The 18,246-nt window shown below is 43.3% G+C and overlaps 1 protein-coding gene across 1 annotated transcript in view; it reads right to left on the bottom strand.

Annotated features, from left to right (window-relative positions):
* Window positions 1–980: 980 nt before the first annotated feature.
* The window catches only part of LOC147698856 (uromodulin-like 1), a 569,037-nt gene continuing 551,771 nt past the window's right edge, over window positions 981–18,246 (bottom strand). Inside the window, exons 17-19 of the mRNA XM_086935447.1 lie at window positions 16,972–17,131; window positions 12,803–12,890; window positions 981–1,462 (exon numbers count right to left, since the gene is read on the bottom strand). Coding sequence (XP_086791573.1) covers window positions 1,275–1,462; window positions 12,803–12,890; window positions 16,972–17,131 — 436 coding nt within the window. The 3' untranslated portion in view covers window positions 981–1,274. The remainder of the gene's footprint in view (window positions 1,463–12,802; window positions 12,891–16,971; window positions 17,132–18,246) is intronic.

The raw sequence follows: 18,246 nt of genomic DNA, 5'->3' as shown, positions 1-18,246 counted from the left end.
TAGCGGAGTGCAAGCCTACTTTAATGGCTAAATTGTCTGTGTGTGGGGAGGGAGAGGGAGAGAATGGGTGTCCTTCTGAAATGCAACACAGACCTGTGCTGCAATTATTTATTTTTTTACTTTGCACTTTCCTCCAAGCACTGATTTCCTTATTGAAGGTTTTTTCTGGACTCACCTGTTGGATTAGGTATTTAAACCTATGCAGACTAGTTTCGACAAACTCCACCCAGCTCACATTTTTATTAGATTGGGAGTTGGCGTAAGATTCTAGATCGTAAAGTGATTGGGGGTGAGGGTGAGATTGTCGTCAGTTGGAATGTGCGTAAACAGTTGGAATGTTAGTCAACAACATGTCAAAAGGACATACCAGATACAGTATTACTGTTCTGAATTACTATTCAAGTGAAGAAGAGTGTCATTTTGGGACTTGTTAAGGAATGGTTGCAAGATGCCAGGAATGTAACTCTACTTTCAGCCCGGAAATAAATCATAATATTAACAATTTTACTGGTTTCGGAACCTATGACCTGCATGTTATATGGTGATAGAAAACTACAAATACCTGAATACAAAATAGAAACCATTACTGGATAAACTACTGGAACCAGATACAGGGTAATACACCAGTTCTGCTCAAAGTATCGAACTCTACAGCTTCACCTACCATAGGGCCTGATTCACAGAACTAACTTAAGACAAAGTCCTAAACTTACTACTTTTGGTATTCACAGAAGACATTTAGTAGTAGTAAAGTTGGAATTTTGTCTTAAGTTTCTCTTAAGTCTGTCTTAAGTTTGTCTAGGACAAACTTAAGACAGACTTAAGACAGACTTAAGACAAACTTAAGACACAATCCTAACTTTACTACTACTAAATGTCTTCTGTGAATACCAAAAGTAGTAAGTTTAGGATTTTGTCTTAAGTTAGTTCTGTGAATCGGGCCCAAGATGTCTATGTTAGTGACGTGGTCTTAAGAAAATATCAGCGAAGAACATAGTTTCAAATGTATTGAACATAAACATGTGAATCCATCCGAAGGTAAATCACAGTCAAATACGAAATTATTTCAACATATCCTTCACTCAATGGGAACTGATATATTTTTAGGGCTACAATGTTCCTCGTTGGCCACAAAGCGGTAAATAAACTATAGTGAGGTTAAGTTAATCTCTAATTGTCCCTCATATTTCAGCAAAAATAAGAGGGTTCTTCACAAAAACGCAAGTGCCTGCAATTGAAGAGTATGGCAATGCCAAGCGCGCGGACTGCGGAGGTTAGTTGGAGAACACCAGGTAGCCCCTCGTATCGCACTTGGGCTTGAAGTCGTATCTTCCAGTGCGGCGGTAATATCTGTAGATGAGGACCGAAGAAACGGCTCCAATCACAGAAACAACTGCGAGGAAGATGAGGACCACGTATCCAGGAGCCAGCCTACCATCCTCAGCTGGGCTTTGGGGAGATGCTGTAAGGAGAACGAGAAGAGCAAATATTAGTTCTCAGTACATGTAAGGATTACACAGATCATAAGACTTCATGCCAAGCTTGAAATATGTTCACTGGCAGGCAGATAAGCAGTGACTTTGTACCTCATTCTAGTCCTATTTTAAGAGGGTGACCCACTTCTGCAGTCACCTGCAAGTCCTATTTTTTTTAACCTCCTCCCCTTTCGTTAAGGGGAGGTTCATGAATGTTACCTCCCCCACCCCCAAAGACAGGCACAAGTCCAAGCCCTCGTTTTTAAACTCCTCTCTCGCCTCCAAGGGGAGGTTGAGGTCCTCCCTAAACATGTTTTGTTGTTTCCCATCTCTTTCTAAAGCAGAGCCCGGTGCTCGGGCACTTGCCTTTGGAGGTGGTAGGTTGACTCATCTTATAGTTTCCCTTTCCGTGTTCAGTTCTTCCACCAGACCCTGCTGGTTCAGGTGCATTTCTCCTAGTCCTCAATGGGATGAGGGATGTTGCTGTGCAGGGCCTGGCCTAGGATTTAGCCCCATGCTCGGTTCAGTGCACCGTAGTCCAGGGGCTGCCTTACTTTTGGCCTTAATATTCCTCCAAGTTGTGTGCATGGCTGGCAACACTCTTTCCTGTCTCCTTCATTCCATTTTGTCTGCAACGTAGAGTCACTCATTCTTCTGGTCTGGTGGTAAGTGGGTGGCACTATGCCATACTGAGTGTTTGGAAACAAGGAAGACAGCCAAACAGGTATATCCTGCCTTCAGATCTGCTGTCAGTGAGTGCAGGAGGTAGGGTCTCACCGATGGTCACTTAATGTGCTTCTGCATCCCAGTCCACTGGCTGAACATCAGAACTGGAAGTCAGATACTAGGTGCCAGATGTACTTACAATTGATGCAGCCCAGCAGAGCAAGCAAAGTAGTTGCACTTCTTGAGTGAAAGGAAGAGAGCAGGACAGAACCATGGGCCTCATTTATGAGAAATGACGCATCGCTGCGTGAAAGCAGCGATGCGTCACTTCTCAGTGCGCACTCCTTGCGACATTCCTGATGCGTCATATTTAATGTATGACGCATCATGTCGCAAGGAGTTACAGATACATCAGTATTTCTGACGTATTTGTAACCGCAAAAGTGACGCATTGCTGGAGTGTGTCACAAAAGGGACGCAACTCCAGCAATGCGTCCTTTCACATGGGGCAAGCCCCATGTGAAAGGGCCTGCGTCAGTCTTACGCCTGCTGTGAGGCAAGCGCAAGATTTTGACGCAACAGCGTCCTAAAAGTGACGCAGTGAAATCTCATAGATTTCACTGCGTCACTTCTATGACCCTTCCTTGCGTCAATACGCCCCCCCTTGCATACATTATACCTGGCACAGGTATAATGTGGCGCAGGGGCTGACAAAGTGACGCATCTACCTAGATGCGTCACTTTGTAAATATGGCACAACAATGCGCATTTTTTACTCCACTGGTGCGTCACAAAAAGTGACGCACCGGCGGCGTAAAAGTGACGCACTGCCTCATAAATGAGGCCCCATATCTACTAGGATGTGTTGCTGTTTCTCTCTCACCCCCTGCCGGCGCTCTGTAGACATCTACCAGTACAAAATATGCTGCTGAGGCATAGTTTAACAGTTTTACAAGTCTGAATGTGTGATATACATCACAGCATACAAGCAATGTTGGAAGAGTTTGTAAAAAAATAATTTTCTCAAACATTAGCCTGCCTCAAGGCAACATAAATGTGTGGCACAGAGCCCTGTCTACAAATGTTAGTAAATAGAGCTGCTGTGCATCAAATGCCATGGCTAGTTACATGGGAACGCTTGTGATGGGGCTGGCTCCCAAAGGAGTTTTTCAGACTGCTTCCAGGTCTGAATGTCCAGGACTTCACGGTATTTGTCTGCTAGAGGTAAGGATGACCCCTTCCAGCAGCAAACTTGCCACCAACATTAGGTAGTTCCTAGCAGAAAATGCCTTCAGGAAGGAGCCCCAAGGGGGAAAAAGCAAGGAGGCAAAAAAACCTCTGAGATGGTGGCAAGGCTTGGGAGTGGGCCAGAAGAATGTGGATCGAAGAACTTTTAGAAAGCCCAAAAAAGAAGCAATGAAGCCAGTTGGCATCCAAATTCACAAAGAGGATTCCTCAAATAGAAGCTGATGAGGAAGGAACCTGAAGGAAGGGAGAAAGGAAAATTACGAGGTAAGACTGACAATATCCAGGGAAATGTCCAAGAAAAATGTCAGGAGCGAAAAAACATACTGCTTGACGCATTGCAGCGCAAAGAATAGAGCATTTCCTCCTTTTATAGTTGAGAAACAGGAAGAACTGTGTACTTCATGTTGGACTGGGTTGGTTTTTCTATGGATCTGTAATGTGGCGGCAATCTTGGATTGGGCTAGATACTACCTTTCCGGAAACGTTCACTGAGGGGCCCTAGGAAGAAGAAAAGCTTGCTTGCCGAGGCGCGGGGAGCCCCTACCAAAGACGATCCCCAGTGAAAAAGAGCGGCAGATGGACAGGCTGCTCCGGTGGGCTGGTCGCCAATGCAGTAAGTTTAACTAGGGTGAGCAGCAGAGCTCCGCTTGCATGGGGAGAGCAATACAGCCCACCCACCTGTGATGTAGTCAAGAGGAGTAGGCGAGTGGGATGGAGGCCATTGTAGTGGCACAACAATGCTCAGGTACCACCCATGGGACTCCTCGACGCAAAATAGCACAGAGCTCAAAGTGTCACAGTGGTAAGGCTTCATAAATCTGAGCTCAGGTTTCCAGTCATCAACATTGAGTTGATGACTGGTGCGCTTAGTTGCAGCTTGATAGGTGCATTACGTCACAAAACTTTGTGCAGCATGTTGCTGATGACCTCTTCTGTGCTGCCCTAATCCTTAATGGCTAGCAGCCTTTTGCACTCATGCAGCATGGGAAATCTAAAGCTGTATTCCTCTGGTTGGCATAATCTGGATTCTGTGATGAGGGGCTCTCCTGACAGATTTAGGGGCCTATTACGATGGAGGATTTTCCGCATCCTCGGGCCGGCGGAAGCCACCGCCGGCCCGGAGGATGCGTAAAATCCTCTGCGGGCCCACCAAAGACCCACCTATACAATAGGATGGCTGGTGGGTCCTGGTTTCCGTCCGCAGCTTTTCCGCCGCGGTTGGCTTCCAACCGCGGCGGAAAAGCTCTAATATGGTGACGGTGTCTCTCAGACACCGTCAGCCATATTAGGATGGGCTGTGAAAAATGCTTTTCCACGGCGGGTTTTCCGCTGTGGAAAAGCATGTGTAACTTCACTGCGGAGGCCCGTTGCGGGCCCCCTGGGGAAGGGGGGGTGGCGGGTGCACATGGGGGGTACCTATGGTACCCCCTTGCATTTGTATGCAGTATTCAGCAGGCACCGCACGGTGCCTGCCGCTTTCTGCATACAAATGCAATGTATGCATTTTTACCATTGCGGCGGATGCAGCTTGAAGCCGCACCCGCCGCAATGGTAAATATAGAGGATGTGACCGCCAGGGTGGCGGTCACATCCTAATTGCACAGGAGGGAACTCCGCAGGCCATGCGGAGGTTCCCTCCTACTCTATGGTGGCAGACGGACTCAGGTCCGTCCGCCGTCATAATCGGCCCCATAATCAGCCAAATGCATTACTGTCACCACCACAAACACTCTCTTTTCAGTGTAGGTCAGTCCTTTCTTCAATTGTTTTCTTGCATGCTCCTGATGTCTTTCACACTCAGTGGAACTAACCGTGGTACTAATGATCTCCGGTATGATTTGATCAGGTTTGAACCTGGCATTGGGGTTCATGGATTCTGCACTGGTTAAGGGGTCTTTGATGAAGGTGTGATTCTTTTTCCATTCCATCCCATTCCATTCCATTGTGGATTAAAAATCAGGCTGCCTGGCTGATTTATCAACTTCCCAAATGTTGCCAATTCTCTTAAGTGGCACAAGATCTTTACTGGCTCAACGATGCACAGAGACCCACATTCAAAACGTGTTGCACTATTTTCAAAGCTTCGTATGTGAAAAGTCCAGCTTTTATTAAATCTTGGATTCATGAATATTCCTCCACTACAGATCTTAGATCCACCCATTTAAACATGTGTTGACATTTTTGAGAAATAGAACAGGTGGAGTCAGGTTCTCAGTCACTGAAGGTGTCTGGAAATCCTTGCCTTTGGAATTAAAGGAACAGCTCATATTATGGGAAGTTCAGACAGATGCTAGACTTGGCTCTTTAAGCAAGCTTATTAACTAGTATCCTGAGTCATGTTGGAAAGTTACTTAGTGCTATGATACTGTCTGGTGTACGGGCACTTTACAAGCTATAGTAACATAACATAATATCCACCTTTCTTCATTCTCTCACCAACAATGATCCATAGGACCTCTGTTTCAACCACTGCCTTACCCCAATGTCATGGGACCTTCTGTCCCAAATGGTGTTTATCTAGCTCTACAGGAGCCTTGGTTGTTTTAACAGTCACCCATATGGTGCTTGTAATTGCTGGCTGCGACTTTGTTGGTGGTGGTTGGTCATAGGCCTGGGGTAATCAGTTTATTCAGACCTTTGCCTGTGGCTGTTCCTCCTGTGCCAGTGGCTGCTTGTATTTTCTTTGTTCAAGTCTGGCTATGATTCTCATGGTTGAGAGACTGTGTACATGTTATTCATGTGTTCGGTTGCTTCTGTCTCAGCATTTGGCAAGAAGGACCAGTGTCATTTTGCCTTTCACTTTTTCTGCTGTACTCTGTTAGCTAGTCATGTGTTCAGTTCCTCTAAAGCCCAAGTTAGCCTGTTATCCTTCTAAAGCTATTTCATGGTATGTCTTTATGTTGGTGTTAGTATCTGCACCAGGATGCCTCCTCCTCCACTCTTGTTGAATTCCACAAGAAGCTAAAGATCTGGCTTTCCCATTAACCGACCTACTGTAGGCAGGGATAAGCAAATACACCTTCTCATCACCAGGATACCTTTACAAATACACATAACATAACATGAGTTGGAGGTGTGGTCTTATATCCTACTAAACATCAAGACCTTCCTTTCTCCCCATTCTGTTTACAATGCCTCAGGTAACTTTCTTCTGTGCGTTACAATTCCAGGACTGAAGTAACACTTGCAAATGACTTTCCTTCTGGGTATCATGCTTTGACACAGTCCTTTCTAAGTGTAGTTGTAATCTTCTGCATTGCTGATGGCAGCTATTTCCTTGTCTTTCTTGTTGCACATCTTCTCCTTCTACATGATCTCTCTTCCTGGGAAGCGGACCACATTCACCTGGTTCTTCAGGCCCTTACTCTATGCTGTTTCTTTAAAATTATCTGTCGTTCTACTGCTGCTGGGTTCCGTAGAGGCTGTTTGACCAGCTGCTGCTTATGTCTGTATGGGGACTGCTGGTTTTTACCTTTGCTACCCTCAAATTAGATCCTCTCTACCTTCCATGCTTGTTTGGTCAGTTTACCTGTTGACTGAGGCTCACATTCCTGGTGCTTCTCTTTCCATTGATTGGCTAGTGGGGTCTACAGCGGTGAGCAGTCAAAATATAAAAATTTTAATATCGACCTACACTAGTATCGAGTTTTTAATATCGTAGGGACAGAATATCGAAGTCAAGAATTTCGTTGACCAGAATATCGACTGCAAGGTAAGTAATATCGATTTATTTAATATCGAAGCAAGTAATATCGAAGTAAAAAATATCGTTAGCAAAAATATTGTTGTAAATATTATCGAATACATTTTTAGTGTTATGTATTTGAGTATGTATTTTATATGTATGTTTAACATTTTTTTAAATGTTTTTTCATTAATTTTAAATATATGTATTAAGGGGCACATTATGATGGCGGGCGGTCCTGAGTCCGTCCGCCACCATAGAGTAGGATGGTACCTCCGCATGGGCTGCGGAGTTCCCTCCTGTGCAATTAGGATGTGACCGCCACCCTGGCGGTCACATCCTCTATTTTTAACATTGCGGCGGGTGCAGCTTCAAGCTGCACCCGCAGCAATGTTAAAAATGCACGCATTGCATTTGTATGTAGAAAGTGGCAGGCACCGCGCGGTGCCTGCCGCTTTCTGCATACAAATGCAGGGAGGTACCATAGGTACCCCCCATGTGCACCCCCCACCCCCCTTCACCTAGGGGGCCCGCAACGGGCCCGCAGTGAAGTTACACATGCTTTTCCACTGCGGAAAAGCCGCTGCAGAAAAGCATGTTTGAGAGCCCATCCTAATCTGGCTGACGGTGTCTGAGAGACACGTCACCATATTAGTTGTAAGCCAACCGCGGTGGAAACGCTGTGGACGGAAACCAGGACCCACCATCCATCCTAATGTGGCGGTGGGTCTTTGGTGGGTCCGCAGAGGATTTTCCGCATCCTCCGGGCCGGCGGTGGCTATAGGATGCGGAAAATCCTCCATCCTAATGAGGCCCTTTATGTTTAGAAAATAGTATTTGTTTTTTAAATACATTTTGCGTTTTGGTATCAGAACGGGTTGTGGATTTATAGGAGAATAGGGTGGGAAGTAATTTAATTATAATTAATTAATTCATGTATTTTTATGTATTGTTATTGATTGTTAATTTATTGTTAAATAATTATTAATTGGTCATTCGTTTTTATTAATTGGTTAATTTATAATTATATTGATTATAATTATTTTGTATTATTATTTATTTATTGTTATTGGTATTTAATTTATCGTAATTAATTATTATTTGGTAATTCTTTTTTATTAATTGATTAATTGATCATTATATTAATTATGTTATTTTTTATGTGTAGCGAGTTGTGGGTTTATAGGGAACAGGGTGGGAAGTAATTTAAAAACAATTAATTAATTATTATGTTTTTATTTATTGTTATTGATTATTAATTTATTGTTAAATAATTATGAATTGGTAATTAATTTTATTAGTTGGTTAATTTTAAATTAACTTAATTATAATAAATGTTTCTTTTTTGTTATTGAAATTATTGTTACTGAATTATTAATTGGTAATCAATTTTTATGAATTGATTAATTGATAATTAAATTAATTGTGTTATTTGTTATGTGTAGCGCGTTGTGTGTTTATAGGGGAATAGGTGGGATTTAATTTAATAGGTATTCATAATTTTTTTGTTAAATAATTAATAATATGTCATTTATTTTATAAAAAATATTTAATTGATAAGTATGTTGATTTAACTCCAACACTATCCTACACTTTCCCTAAAGTTGCACTCACTAGAGTGGGAATAGTAATTTTTACCCGTACGCTATCCAACACTTTCCCTACTATTGCACTCACTGGAGTGGGAATAGTAATTTTTACCCCTACACTACCCAACACTTTCCCTACTGTTATACTGACTGGAGTGGGAATAGTAATTTTTACCCCTACGCTACCCAACACTTTCCCTACTGTTGCACTCACTGGAGTGGGAATAGTAATTTTAACCCCTACGTTATCCAACACTTTCCCTACTGTTGCACTCACTGGAGTGGGAATAGTAATTTTTACCCCTACGCTATCCAACACTTTCCCTACTGTTGAAGTCCCTGGAGTGGGAATAGTAATTTTAACCCCTATGCTATCCAACAATTTCCCTACTGTTGCACTTACTGGAGTGGGAATAGTAAGTTTTTACCCCTACGCTATCCAACATTTTCCCTACTGTTGCAGTCACTGGAGTTCGAATAGTAATTTTATTAACTCCGATATCTAATATTTATTTTATTATTTTAGGTAACGTAGTTTATAAATAATTTTAAAAAGATTAAAAATAATTTAAAAAAAATAAATTTGTTACATATATGTATTTAATTTTTATTTATATTATTGTTTTATGTGTATAGATGTATTTATAATTTATAAAAAAAATAATTTATAAGTTATTAAAATAAAGAGAAGTGTGGCTCACTGGTTAGAAGCGGCAGACCCTGATTCAGAGGTCTGACCCGGGACCAGGGTTCAATTCCCGACGCGGCAGGGTCTTGGGCTCAATGTCCACAGACTCGATAATTCTCACCTCGTGCCTACTCTAATCATGGGTCCCACTCTGCAACTCTGTGCAATAGCTTGCTTAATCTCCACAACAGCCCGAAAACGCTGGGATGCCTGGCTTCACCTTGGGGGTGCCCAGTAGGGGGCATGTCACAGGGAAAGCCAGGAAGGGTTCCACAGCGGTATACAGCGCCAGGATGCCTGAAAGGTGATAGTGCGCTTTACAAGTATACATACATTTACATTTACAAATATTAAAACATATGAATAAGTAAGTATATATATTATGTATTATATGTTTAATGTATTTTTTAATTATATATATTACTTATAATTTTTAAGCATTTTTAAATATTTTAACTATGTTTTTTTTAATTATAAGTATGATTTACTTTATTTTACAATATTGTTTTAATTTAAATAAAAAATGATATTTTTTTCGATATTTTTTATATCGATATTTTTTTCCGATATGTTTGTACTTACCATAATGTTGATGGAATGTTGATATTCTTGACTTCGATATTTTTGCTGCGATATTTCTGTAGGTCGATATTGTGACTTTAGATATTTTGTCAGTGATTCGTCTACAGCTGTACATGTCTGCTCATGGTCATTTCTCTTGTGTCTTCCTTCTTTTGGCTGGTGATTTTGCTGTCTTCTCTTCTGTGTTGCCATTGTCTTTTCCTTGCATTCATACAACAGGTCCTATGCCAGTTTCTACCAAATGGCGTCAGAGGATTCTGGTTTTTGTCTTTTGCTATTTCACTGCTGGGTCTGTGCATTTTCCTGTGTCACACTCTACTTTTTCCTGTCTACATGGGGAAGAATTTCTATTCCATCTGTTCTTTTTTGTTACGTGACTGTTACTTTTCTAACCTCATCTCTGCTGCTTGCTTAGTGCCTTTTGACAGTCTCTTTCTGTTGCTTTTCCACAGACTTAGGGGCCCATTAGGATGGCGGGCGGTTCGACCCTGCTGGGCCAGCGGTAGCCACCGCCCGACAATCCACACCAGAAAGACCCCCCGCCATATTAGGATGGCTGGTGGGTCCACGGTGGACGGAAAGACTCGTGGACAAGGCAGAAATCACCTTTAATATGGTGGCAGTGTCTGCAAGATACCGCCATCCATATTAGGATGTATGCGGAGATCAGCCTTTCCATGACGGTGTTTCCGCCATGGAGAGGCATGCGGTCTTTGCCATTGGGGGCCTGTTGCGGGCCCCCAGGGTGTTTGGGGGATGGGGGTGCACATGGGGAGTCTGCATTTGCATGCACAAGATGGCAGGCACCGCTTGGTGTCTGTCACCTTGTGCATGCAAATGCACAACGTGCATATGCAGTATTGTGGCGGGGGTGCTGTGAGCACTGCCCGCCACAATGCTGCGAATGGGGATGCCGCCGCAACGGTGGCAGTGGCATCCTAATTGCAGGTGCAGGACCACCGCACCCCTGGCGGACTGTTCCGCATTTTATTACGGTGGTGGGTGGACATCGTAATGGCCCTCTTAGAATCTGATCTAGGGTTAGTTTGCCCGGCTACTGGATGAGGCTCTTCTGTTTGAAGTTGTAAGGTTTAGTTTTTGCCCCCCCCTCTGTCCTCAGATGTTGTTTGGGAATTTATATTTTGCTGGCCTTGGTCTGGTTAGATGTGCCCTTCTGTTGCTTAGGCGTTCATGTTCAGTATGTCTATGAGCACAATCTTCCCTCTCATTCTGTTTGGAAAGTTGAAGATGAACTTCTGTCTTACATATCGATGGCTGAATATCAGTGCCCAGTGGTTGATACCTCTTGGATATCATTTTGCCTGGGATCTATGCCCTTTTCCCATGAGTGTCTCTTTTGGCGTCTTCTCTGACGACATGTGCATTTGTGGCCTACTACTTCTTCCTTTAGGCTGCTTGCCCTGGGCCTGTTTTAATGATCTGGCTTGTGTTCTGCGTGTGTCCTAGTCATTCTTTTTGGTCAGTGTGCTGGTGGCTACTGGGAAATCGTGTACTTGAATTTTTACTTTTGCTTCAGTTCTGGGTTCCTCTGGTTGGCTGGTTGCCTGAACTATTCCCTGACTATTGGACATTTCTTATTGGTCGCTGTTCTAGGTGAGTTATGTGGTCGATATGCTCCTGTGATTCTTTTAGCTCTTCTGTAGCTTTTTGCTAATTCTGTGAGTTGTACTAGGAGAGGCTTGAGGTTGCCCTTGATCTACTTTGGGTGTGCGGTTTCATGCTACTTATGTCTCTACTGGCCTCCATGCCCTACTCTCTGGTTAGCTCTGGAGTGTCCTTTAGCACTGCACCAGCTTTACCATTGCTTGCTTGTCTGGCTTAGCTTAGGTCATCTTTTTCTGTTTAACCAAATTGTACTAGATGTTCAACCCTTAATGCGGGAGTGTTGCATGATCTTTTCCTGATCGGTTTGAAGTTATCAGGCCATTCTGTATTTTGTCTGTAAGACATTTGCTGAGTTACTTTCCTTGTAGATGTTTGGCACCTGTGCTTGTATATTGTCCTCGGTGCTGGTCCACATTTTGAGTTGCATCTTGAGTTATCAGGCCATTCTGTATTTTGTCTGTAAGACATTTGCTGAGTTACTTTCCTTGTAGATGTTTGGCACCTGTGCTTGTATATTGTCCTCGGTGCTGGTCCACATTTTGAGTTGCAGCTTGAGTGGCATAGTTAAGGAGAGGGTCCACCACAGGCGGCAATATTTTTGGGGTCGGCAGAGGTCAGCAAGTTGTGCCTCTTGACAAACACCAACCTCCCTCCCCCTGATAACAAGTCGTCTGTTGGATGCCAGACCCTCCCCCCGAACAAGTCGGCCACCACTCGTAGGATCCATGGGATCGGCCCGGGTGGCAGTAGGTCTAGCTACGCCACTCTGCAGCTTGGATTGTTTCTCGTTTTGATTTTTGTAAGGCTGTTTCTAGGTTTTCTCTTTGGCCTTTGTTGTTCATTCCCAGTTTCCAAATCGTGGCTCTGGTTCTGCTTTGGGTCCACTGTGCACAGCTCTTTTGCTGTATGCTTCTTGGATTCATTTACTGCTTTGGACTATGATTCAAGGGTGCACCATCACTTTGGTGCTCTGTGTTTTGAATGGATACCTTCCTTTCTACCTGCTGTATCTTCACATATTAGGACTAGTACAAGGAAGAGGGAGGGACAAAGTGGTAATGCTCTGAATTCTAATAGTACTCTCAATTGCACTGAGACCTCCTTTTTCTCGTCCCAGTCCTACATCCTGCTGTGCGTTTCTGAGAGACATATGCACTGATATTATTTTGTTCTTCTTGCTTTTTACTACATTAACTGTTTGAGGAGAATGCAGACACGTTAACCTATATGACAAACCACTTACAGCCGGGAGCTCTCCTAAAGGGTCCGATTCTGGCATACTTGGGTTGATAGGGCTCACTGTTTTTCGCACTGCGGCCTACAGTGCAATCCTGCAGCAAAAGTATAATAAAATATATGGCATTTAATCAGCTGTTATATTTACACATTCATGGTTATAAAGATCAATAAAAGAACTGCAAGTATCACATTATGCTTCCCTTTAGATGGCATGTTTTCAAACAAGAATATATAACATCAACAGAATAGGTGAGATAAAATACATAGCAAATTTTGCAATTGACATTTGAATCAGCAAGTTTTTAGCACCTTCTCCTTTTCATCCAGCTATGCATCTACCTCCCCTTTTACCAAGATAATTCAAACAGAGGTTGTTATAATTTAAATTGACAAAGACACCACTAAGCTGTAGTTTCCTGACCGTAGCTGACTATTGCTCAAAGGCAACCAGTAAGGTGTGATCCCTAGAAAATGGCCTCATGATAGCTGTCATTCCTAATGTTACCTTCAACATGTGGCTATTGTTGGCACAGTGCACATCATGAAATGCCAAATGTAGAAACGTTATTGCTCGCGAATAAAAATAATCTTAATGGGCTTGATACCAACATTTAATGAAACAATTGAGGCACTTAGGTGCACACAAAAAGGAAGACTACATTGATTCACAGAATCATAATTTGTGGAATTGGCACAAATATCACCATGGCACAGAGTGGACCTTTCTGACTTCTCTCTGAGCTTCATCACAGCCTCACTTTCCGAAACAGGATCAATCTTACTCAAGAATACCAGCCGCCTCCCTCCTAAGCAGTTGGTGAACTCTCCTTCTCAGTAGAGTGCCGGCAGATCCTCCTTGAAGCTCAAAGTATAGGTCCCCAGTTGAAGGAGAGCTGGCAGTAAATACCCCGCCTCTGGAGCTCAAACCATTTCTTGTTCTCATTAGTGTGATGGCCGTGGTTGCTGAATGAAATCTTGGCACTCTGACTGGAATGTTCTGCCCCATCTGTATATTCAAGTTGAAACTGATTTTGTGTATTCCAACTGGTTCGTTTGGGACCAGATCTGAGCAGTTCTGCACTTCCATGGAGACTGGTCAAACCTTGGTCTTTGTCCTGACTGAGAGCAAGAAGGTGGGATGGAGCTACGAGTCTCCTATCGGGAGAAACACAAAACAAGGACACACAGATGTGCAAGTTGTCCCTCTCAGCTACCTGCAACCCTGTGGATAGTAGCCCCTCTGGAGTATAAAGGGACAGGAAATGGCAGGGGGAAATCCTTTGTTTCAAAGAGGCCCACTGTCTCATTCCAAAACACTTGCTAAAGTGGCCACTACAAACATTTCAGGATTGTCTGAAAGAGTCCTCCAATTGACATTGGCTGCATGGTCTCAACCACTGACCCTTCATCTTAGGTACCAAGTGGATTCTGTCCTTACAAAAGGGAACAGCAAACAAGAGGAGCTGTATGCATGTGGAAGCCTGCGTCTTTGAAGGTTTAAGAGAACAATGGTCAACCTGGCGTTCATTTAAAGATAATAAACATGTTTCAAAGAAAATTGAGCCGTACAATAACTGCACATATATGTAATCCAGCCATACAGCAAATCTCCAATGGGACAGTGACGGAAACACTGCTCTCGATCCACAGCTCGCATATTAGTTCTATAAGACCAAGAACGTTTTATGTTCTGAACGAGTCCGCTTTAAAGGCCACTCAGCCCCTGGCTTTGCCCAATTCCAGGCCTTCCGCCTGCCACGCTGCTGGCTGACTTCAGCACTACTGGAACATTCCTGAAGAGATGTATGGCCCTCGCGTCCATATGTGACACCAGTATTCCTTATTACAACATACGACTCATGGGTCACCCACATTGATTTGGGAGTAAGCAAATGTAATATTGATTCACTGTGGTGTCGCATTGGGTCGTGAAATAGATCACCTCTGTGGATCACGGATGTAAGCGAGAGACCGCGAATATATCGTGTGATGTCCCTGGTACCTTCCTGTCCTGATGAGACCTCAACATTTCAAAAGAGGTTGAAACGCTGGGGACAACCAACATCAGACAAACTTGAAATTTAATCAAGCCATAGGCCCATCTACTCGTGCAACCTTAAATAGACTGTCATTTTGTGCTATATTTTAACACATGGGGCCTGATTCACAAACCTATACTTACACATTAGTGTAAGTTTACGGTTTTACAGTATTCACAAAACTGTGTTTTAATAGTAAGTTTACGAAAATCTGCAGTCGGGGTGGAGAACTCCGCACATAGAAAGATAAGACAGGTATATTTTTAGGAGGGGAGTTCGCTGTACCGAATGAGACGTCTCCAGACTCGTTGTAAATATACCATTAAAATAAAGTTTTGTAACTACTGCAAAATCGTAAACTTACACACATGTGAAAGTTTACTTTTGTGACTCAGGCTCACGGTTCCTTCACCATGTGCACACTTTCCTGTTTTTGTGGCTTCTTATCTCACTTGGGTGCACTACACACTTTTTTTCTCAAAATTGCACTGACACGTTTTGTGTCAACATTGATATTCTCATAATTTCTATTTTTAAAAGTATGCAATGCATTTTTTTATTTACATATGTGAACTGTTGAATGCAGTCACTGCACACACTCAGTTTAACAGAAAAAGTGTTTCATTATCTTAAGTGAACTCCAGGAGAACCCTTGTTCGTTTAAATATTCATACAAAAAGGAAGCCAGTGTGGCCATGGTCGCATGCACCGCACACCACACGCTTCTTCCACTCACACAGATAAGCTCAGACATGTGGCATTCAAGGTTCACATGGATGAACAAAGGAACATTTGTAGAGGACTGACAGGCACTCTAAAGCACGGGGGTAGCCAATAAGCCACTCTCCCTAACAGGCGATAGGTAAATAGGCATTCCTGCAATTATACTGACTTTGCTGCCCAATGAGTTGACAGTAGCTACTCACTTCAAAAGAAAGGTTCCCCTGGTGTGCCTTGGAGACCACTGAGCCCTGCACTGGGTCTCATTCCATATCAAAGGAAGGCCGCAGTGCACATGCACGATCCTCGCCTGTACTGCAGTGGGCTTCAACAACTCTACAGCTTGCTATGGCAGACTCTCTTGTCCAGAAGACCTTACTTCATCCTAACATCCCTGTTTCATGCACTATCAACAGGAATTCAGCAATTAAGCAATCAGCAAACCCCCCAACACACACCTTACTTGTCTTGCATCTAACTGGTGCTAATTCTCATGTCATGGCGCTCTGTGCACTTCGATTACTGTATGAATCACTTTGGGAGCTTTAATCCATCATTCGTTCCTCGTTCGTCATCAGTCAGGATTGTCGGGTCTACGTCTGCGGTGTGTCGGACATCTCCCTCTGGCTCAAGCTTGTATTTATTGTCCTCGCTATGGTCGGTCGGTGTCTCAGTGGTGGGACTCCACACACCATAGGTTTGCTCTGCGCTGTGCAAGCCAGGCCGGCACATGCACACACTCGAGTGTGTCTGGACATGCACAGCAGTTGCTGGCTTTACTGGGAAAGAGGTACCCACTTTAACTGTCTTGTACATAAAGAACTAGTCACGCCCCAGGATTTTATTTCACCTTTATTAAGCCCCACCCCTAATTACATAGGTAACACCTCTGGAATGGGGTTTTTTAGGTTTCTTATGCCATTCTCATTTAGAGCCCCCTCCAGACTTCTGTTTTTATCCCACTTAAAGCTTTGGCCAAGGGGCAGCTGCACAAGCAGCAGTGGTCCTAAGGTATCTCCAAATTACCAAGAACACCACAAGAGCACCCCAAAGACAGGCTACCCTGAGGAAAGAAGGTGGAAGGCAGTATTTAATGACGTGTTTTATTACCCGCCTGAACATGCTGGAGAGCAGATCACCTACTAGTTTGCTGCAGTCAGTTTCATAATTTGGGGTTCTGCTACTAACTGATAGAGACCCACTTATCGTATGTCCTAAACAAGCCCCAATATACATTCAGCATTGTGTGATTTAGGCACCCAGCATGCGGTCTCCATCCTCTACCTGACCACAGAACTCCTGATATGCAATCTCCTTATTATGTACATTTAGTTGCGAGTTATCCCTTATTTAGTAAAACATTGAAAGTGTAGGGTCCATGTATTCCTTATACAAAGATAATCATAAGTCCTACCGGTTTGCAGCTCCCGTTATATACTTCCTTGCAAATGTGTAGTTTGCAGTGTAAGTAAACCACAGGGGCATCAATGTTGGCAAAGATTTTGGTGGAAAATTCAGCTTTCTTATCTTCTCCATTCATCACAACATTGGTGCTGGTGCCTTCAACTACACATCTGAAAAGGCATGAAAAGACATGAAAATATGTATTTTTTTTCTTGTATTTTTTAACTGCATTTATGTATGTGCAAAATGGTGGGAGTATGTGAAACAGAAACATTCATTACTGCAACAAGTCACGGTGCCTAGAACAAATATCCAGTTTGGAAGTTACCAGAGTCATCAAGAGACATTAACAATACAACGTATTGCATAGAGTAATAGAGTAATATGTATGACAGTTCATTTATATACTATAAGAAATTGGGTTGTTGGTTGAGGGGAGTGGAAGCCCCACTTAGGCAACAACAGCAATTCTTGTCTGAGTCGAGCACAAAAGTTACTAAATTAACCTCTGCTTAATTCTCTAGAAACTTGGCACAAAAGCAGTCATACAAAACTTAGAAGCAATGTGTATTTATGCAGTACACTAACAGTATTATTTAAAAATACAGCACAAGAAAAATCCCAATCCACTTTAGTGAAATAGAGTAACGTCTACCAAACAAAATGATACAAGAACAACAAAAATTCTATCAGTAGAACCTGAGATATGAAATTTCAAAGTTTTGGGTAAAAAAAACACACCTAACAGCACAAAGCAACACTCGCGGTAATCTGGTTGTACTTGATGGGGGAAGTCACAAGTTCAGGCCACCCATGATGGATAGCGGGTCGGATACAGGGACCAGGTTAGTGTCACTGAGAAAGTTAACTTCTAAGTCTGGCACAAAAAGTTCCATTCGCAGTGGAGGAGGTTGATAGGAGCAGAGAGTGTTGCGGATGGTCTTTGCGGTGGAAAGTCCCGGGTGCTTCCCATTGATGGTCATCACAGGTTGTTGTTTGTGTAGCACAAAGTGCAGCTCTTGCATTGCTGGTCATAACAAGTGGTTGATGTCAACACGAAGAGTGGGTCTCACAAAATCCTTTTGTTGGCGGTTGTTGCATGAGGCAGAATCTTGGCATGGATGGGTACGTTCATAATCGCTACGAGCCCAGACTTCAGGATTTCACCTTTTTACTCTGGGAGGAGCGCACTTTGATGCCAGCCGAGGGTCCAGGACATGTGAGAGGCACCTCCTGGGAACAGGGACTGCCTCCAGCAGAGACAAGCAGGACTTAGGCAGTTCCA

This window comes from Lissotriton vulgaris, chromosome 8 (assembly GCF_964263255.1).
Source record: "Lissotriton vulgaris chromosome 8, aLisVul1.2, whole genome shotgun sequence".
Classification (NCBI taxonomy): domain Eukaryota; kingdom Metazoa; phylum Chordata; class Amphibia; order Caudata; family Salamandridae; genus Lissotriton; species Lissotriton vulgaris.
This window is presented reverse-complemented; position numbering and strand designations above follow the sequence as displayed.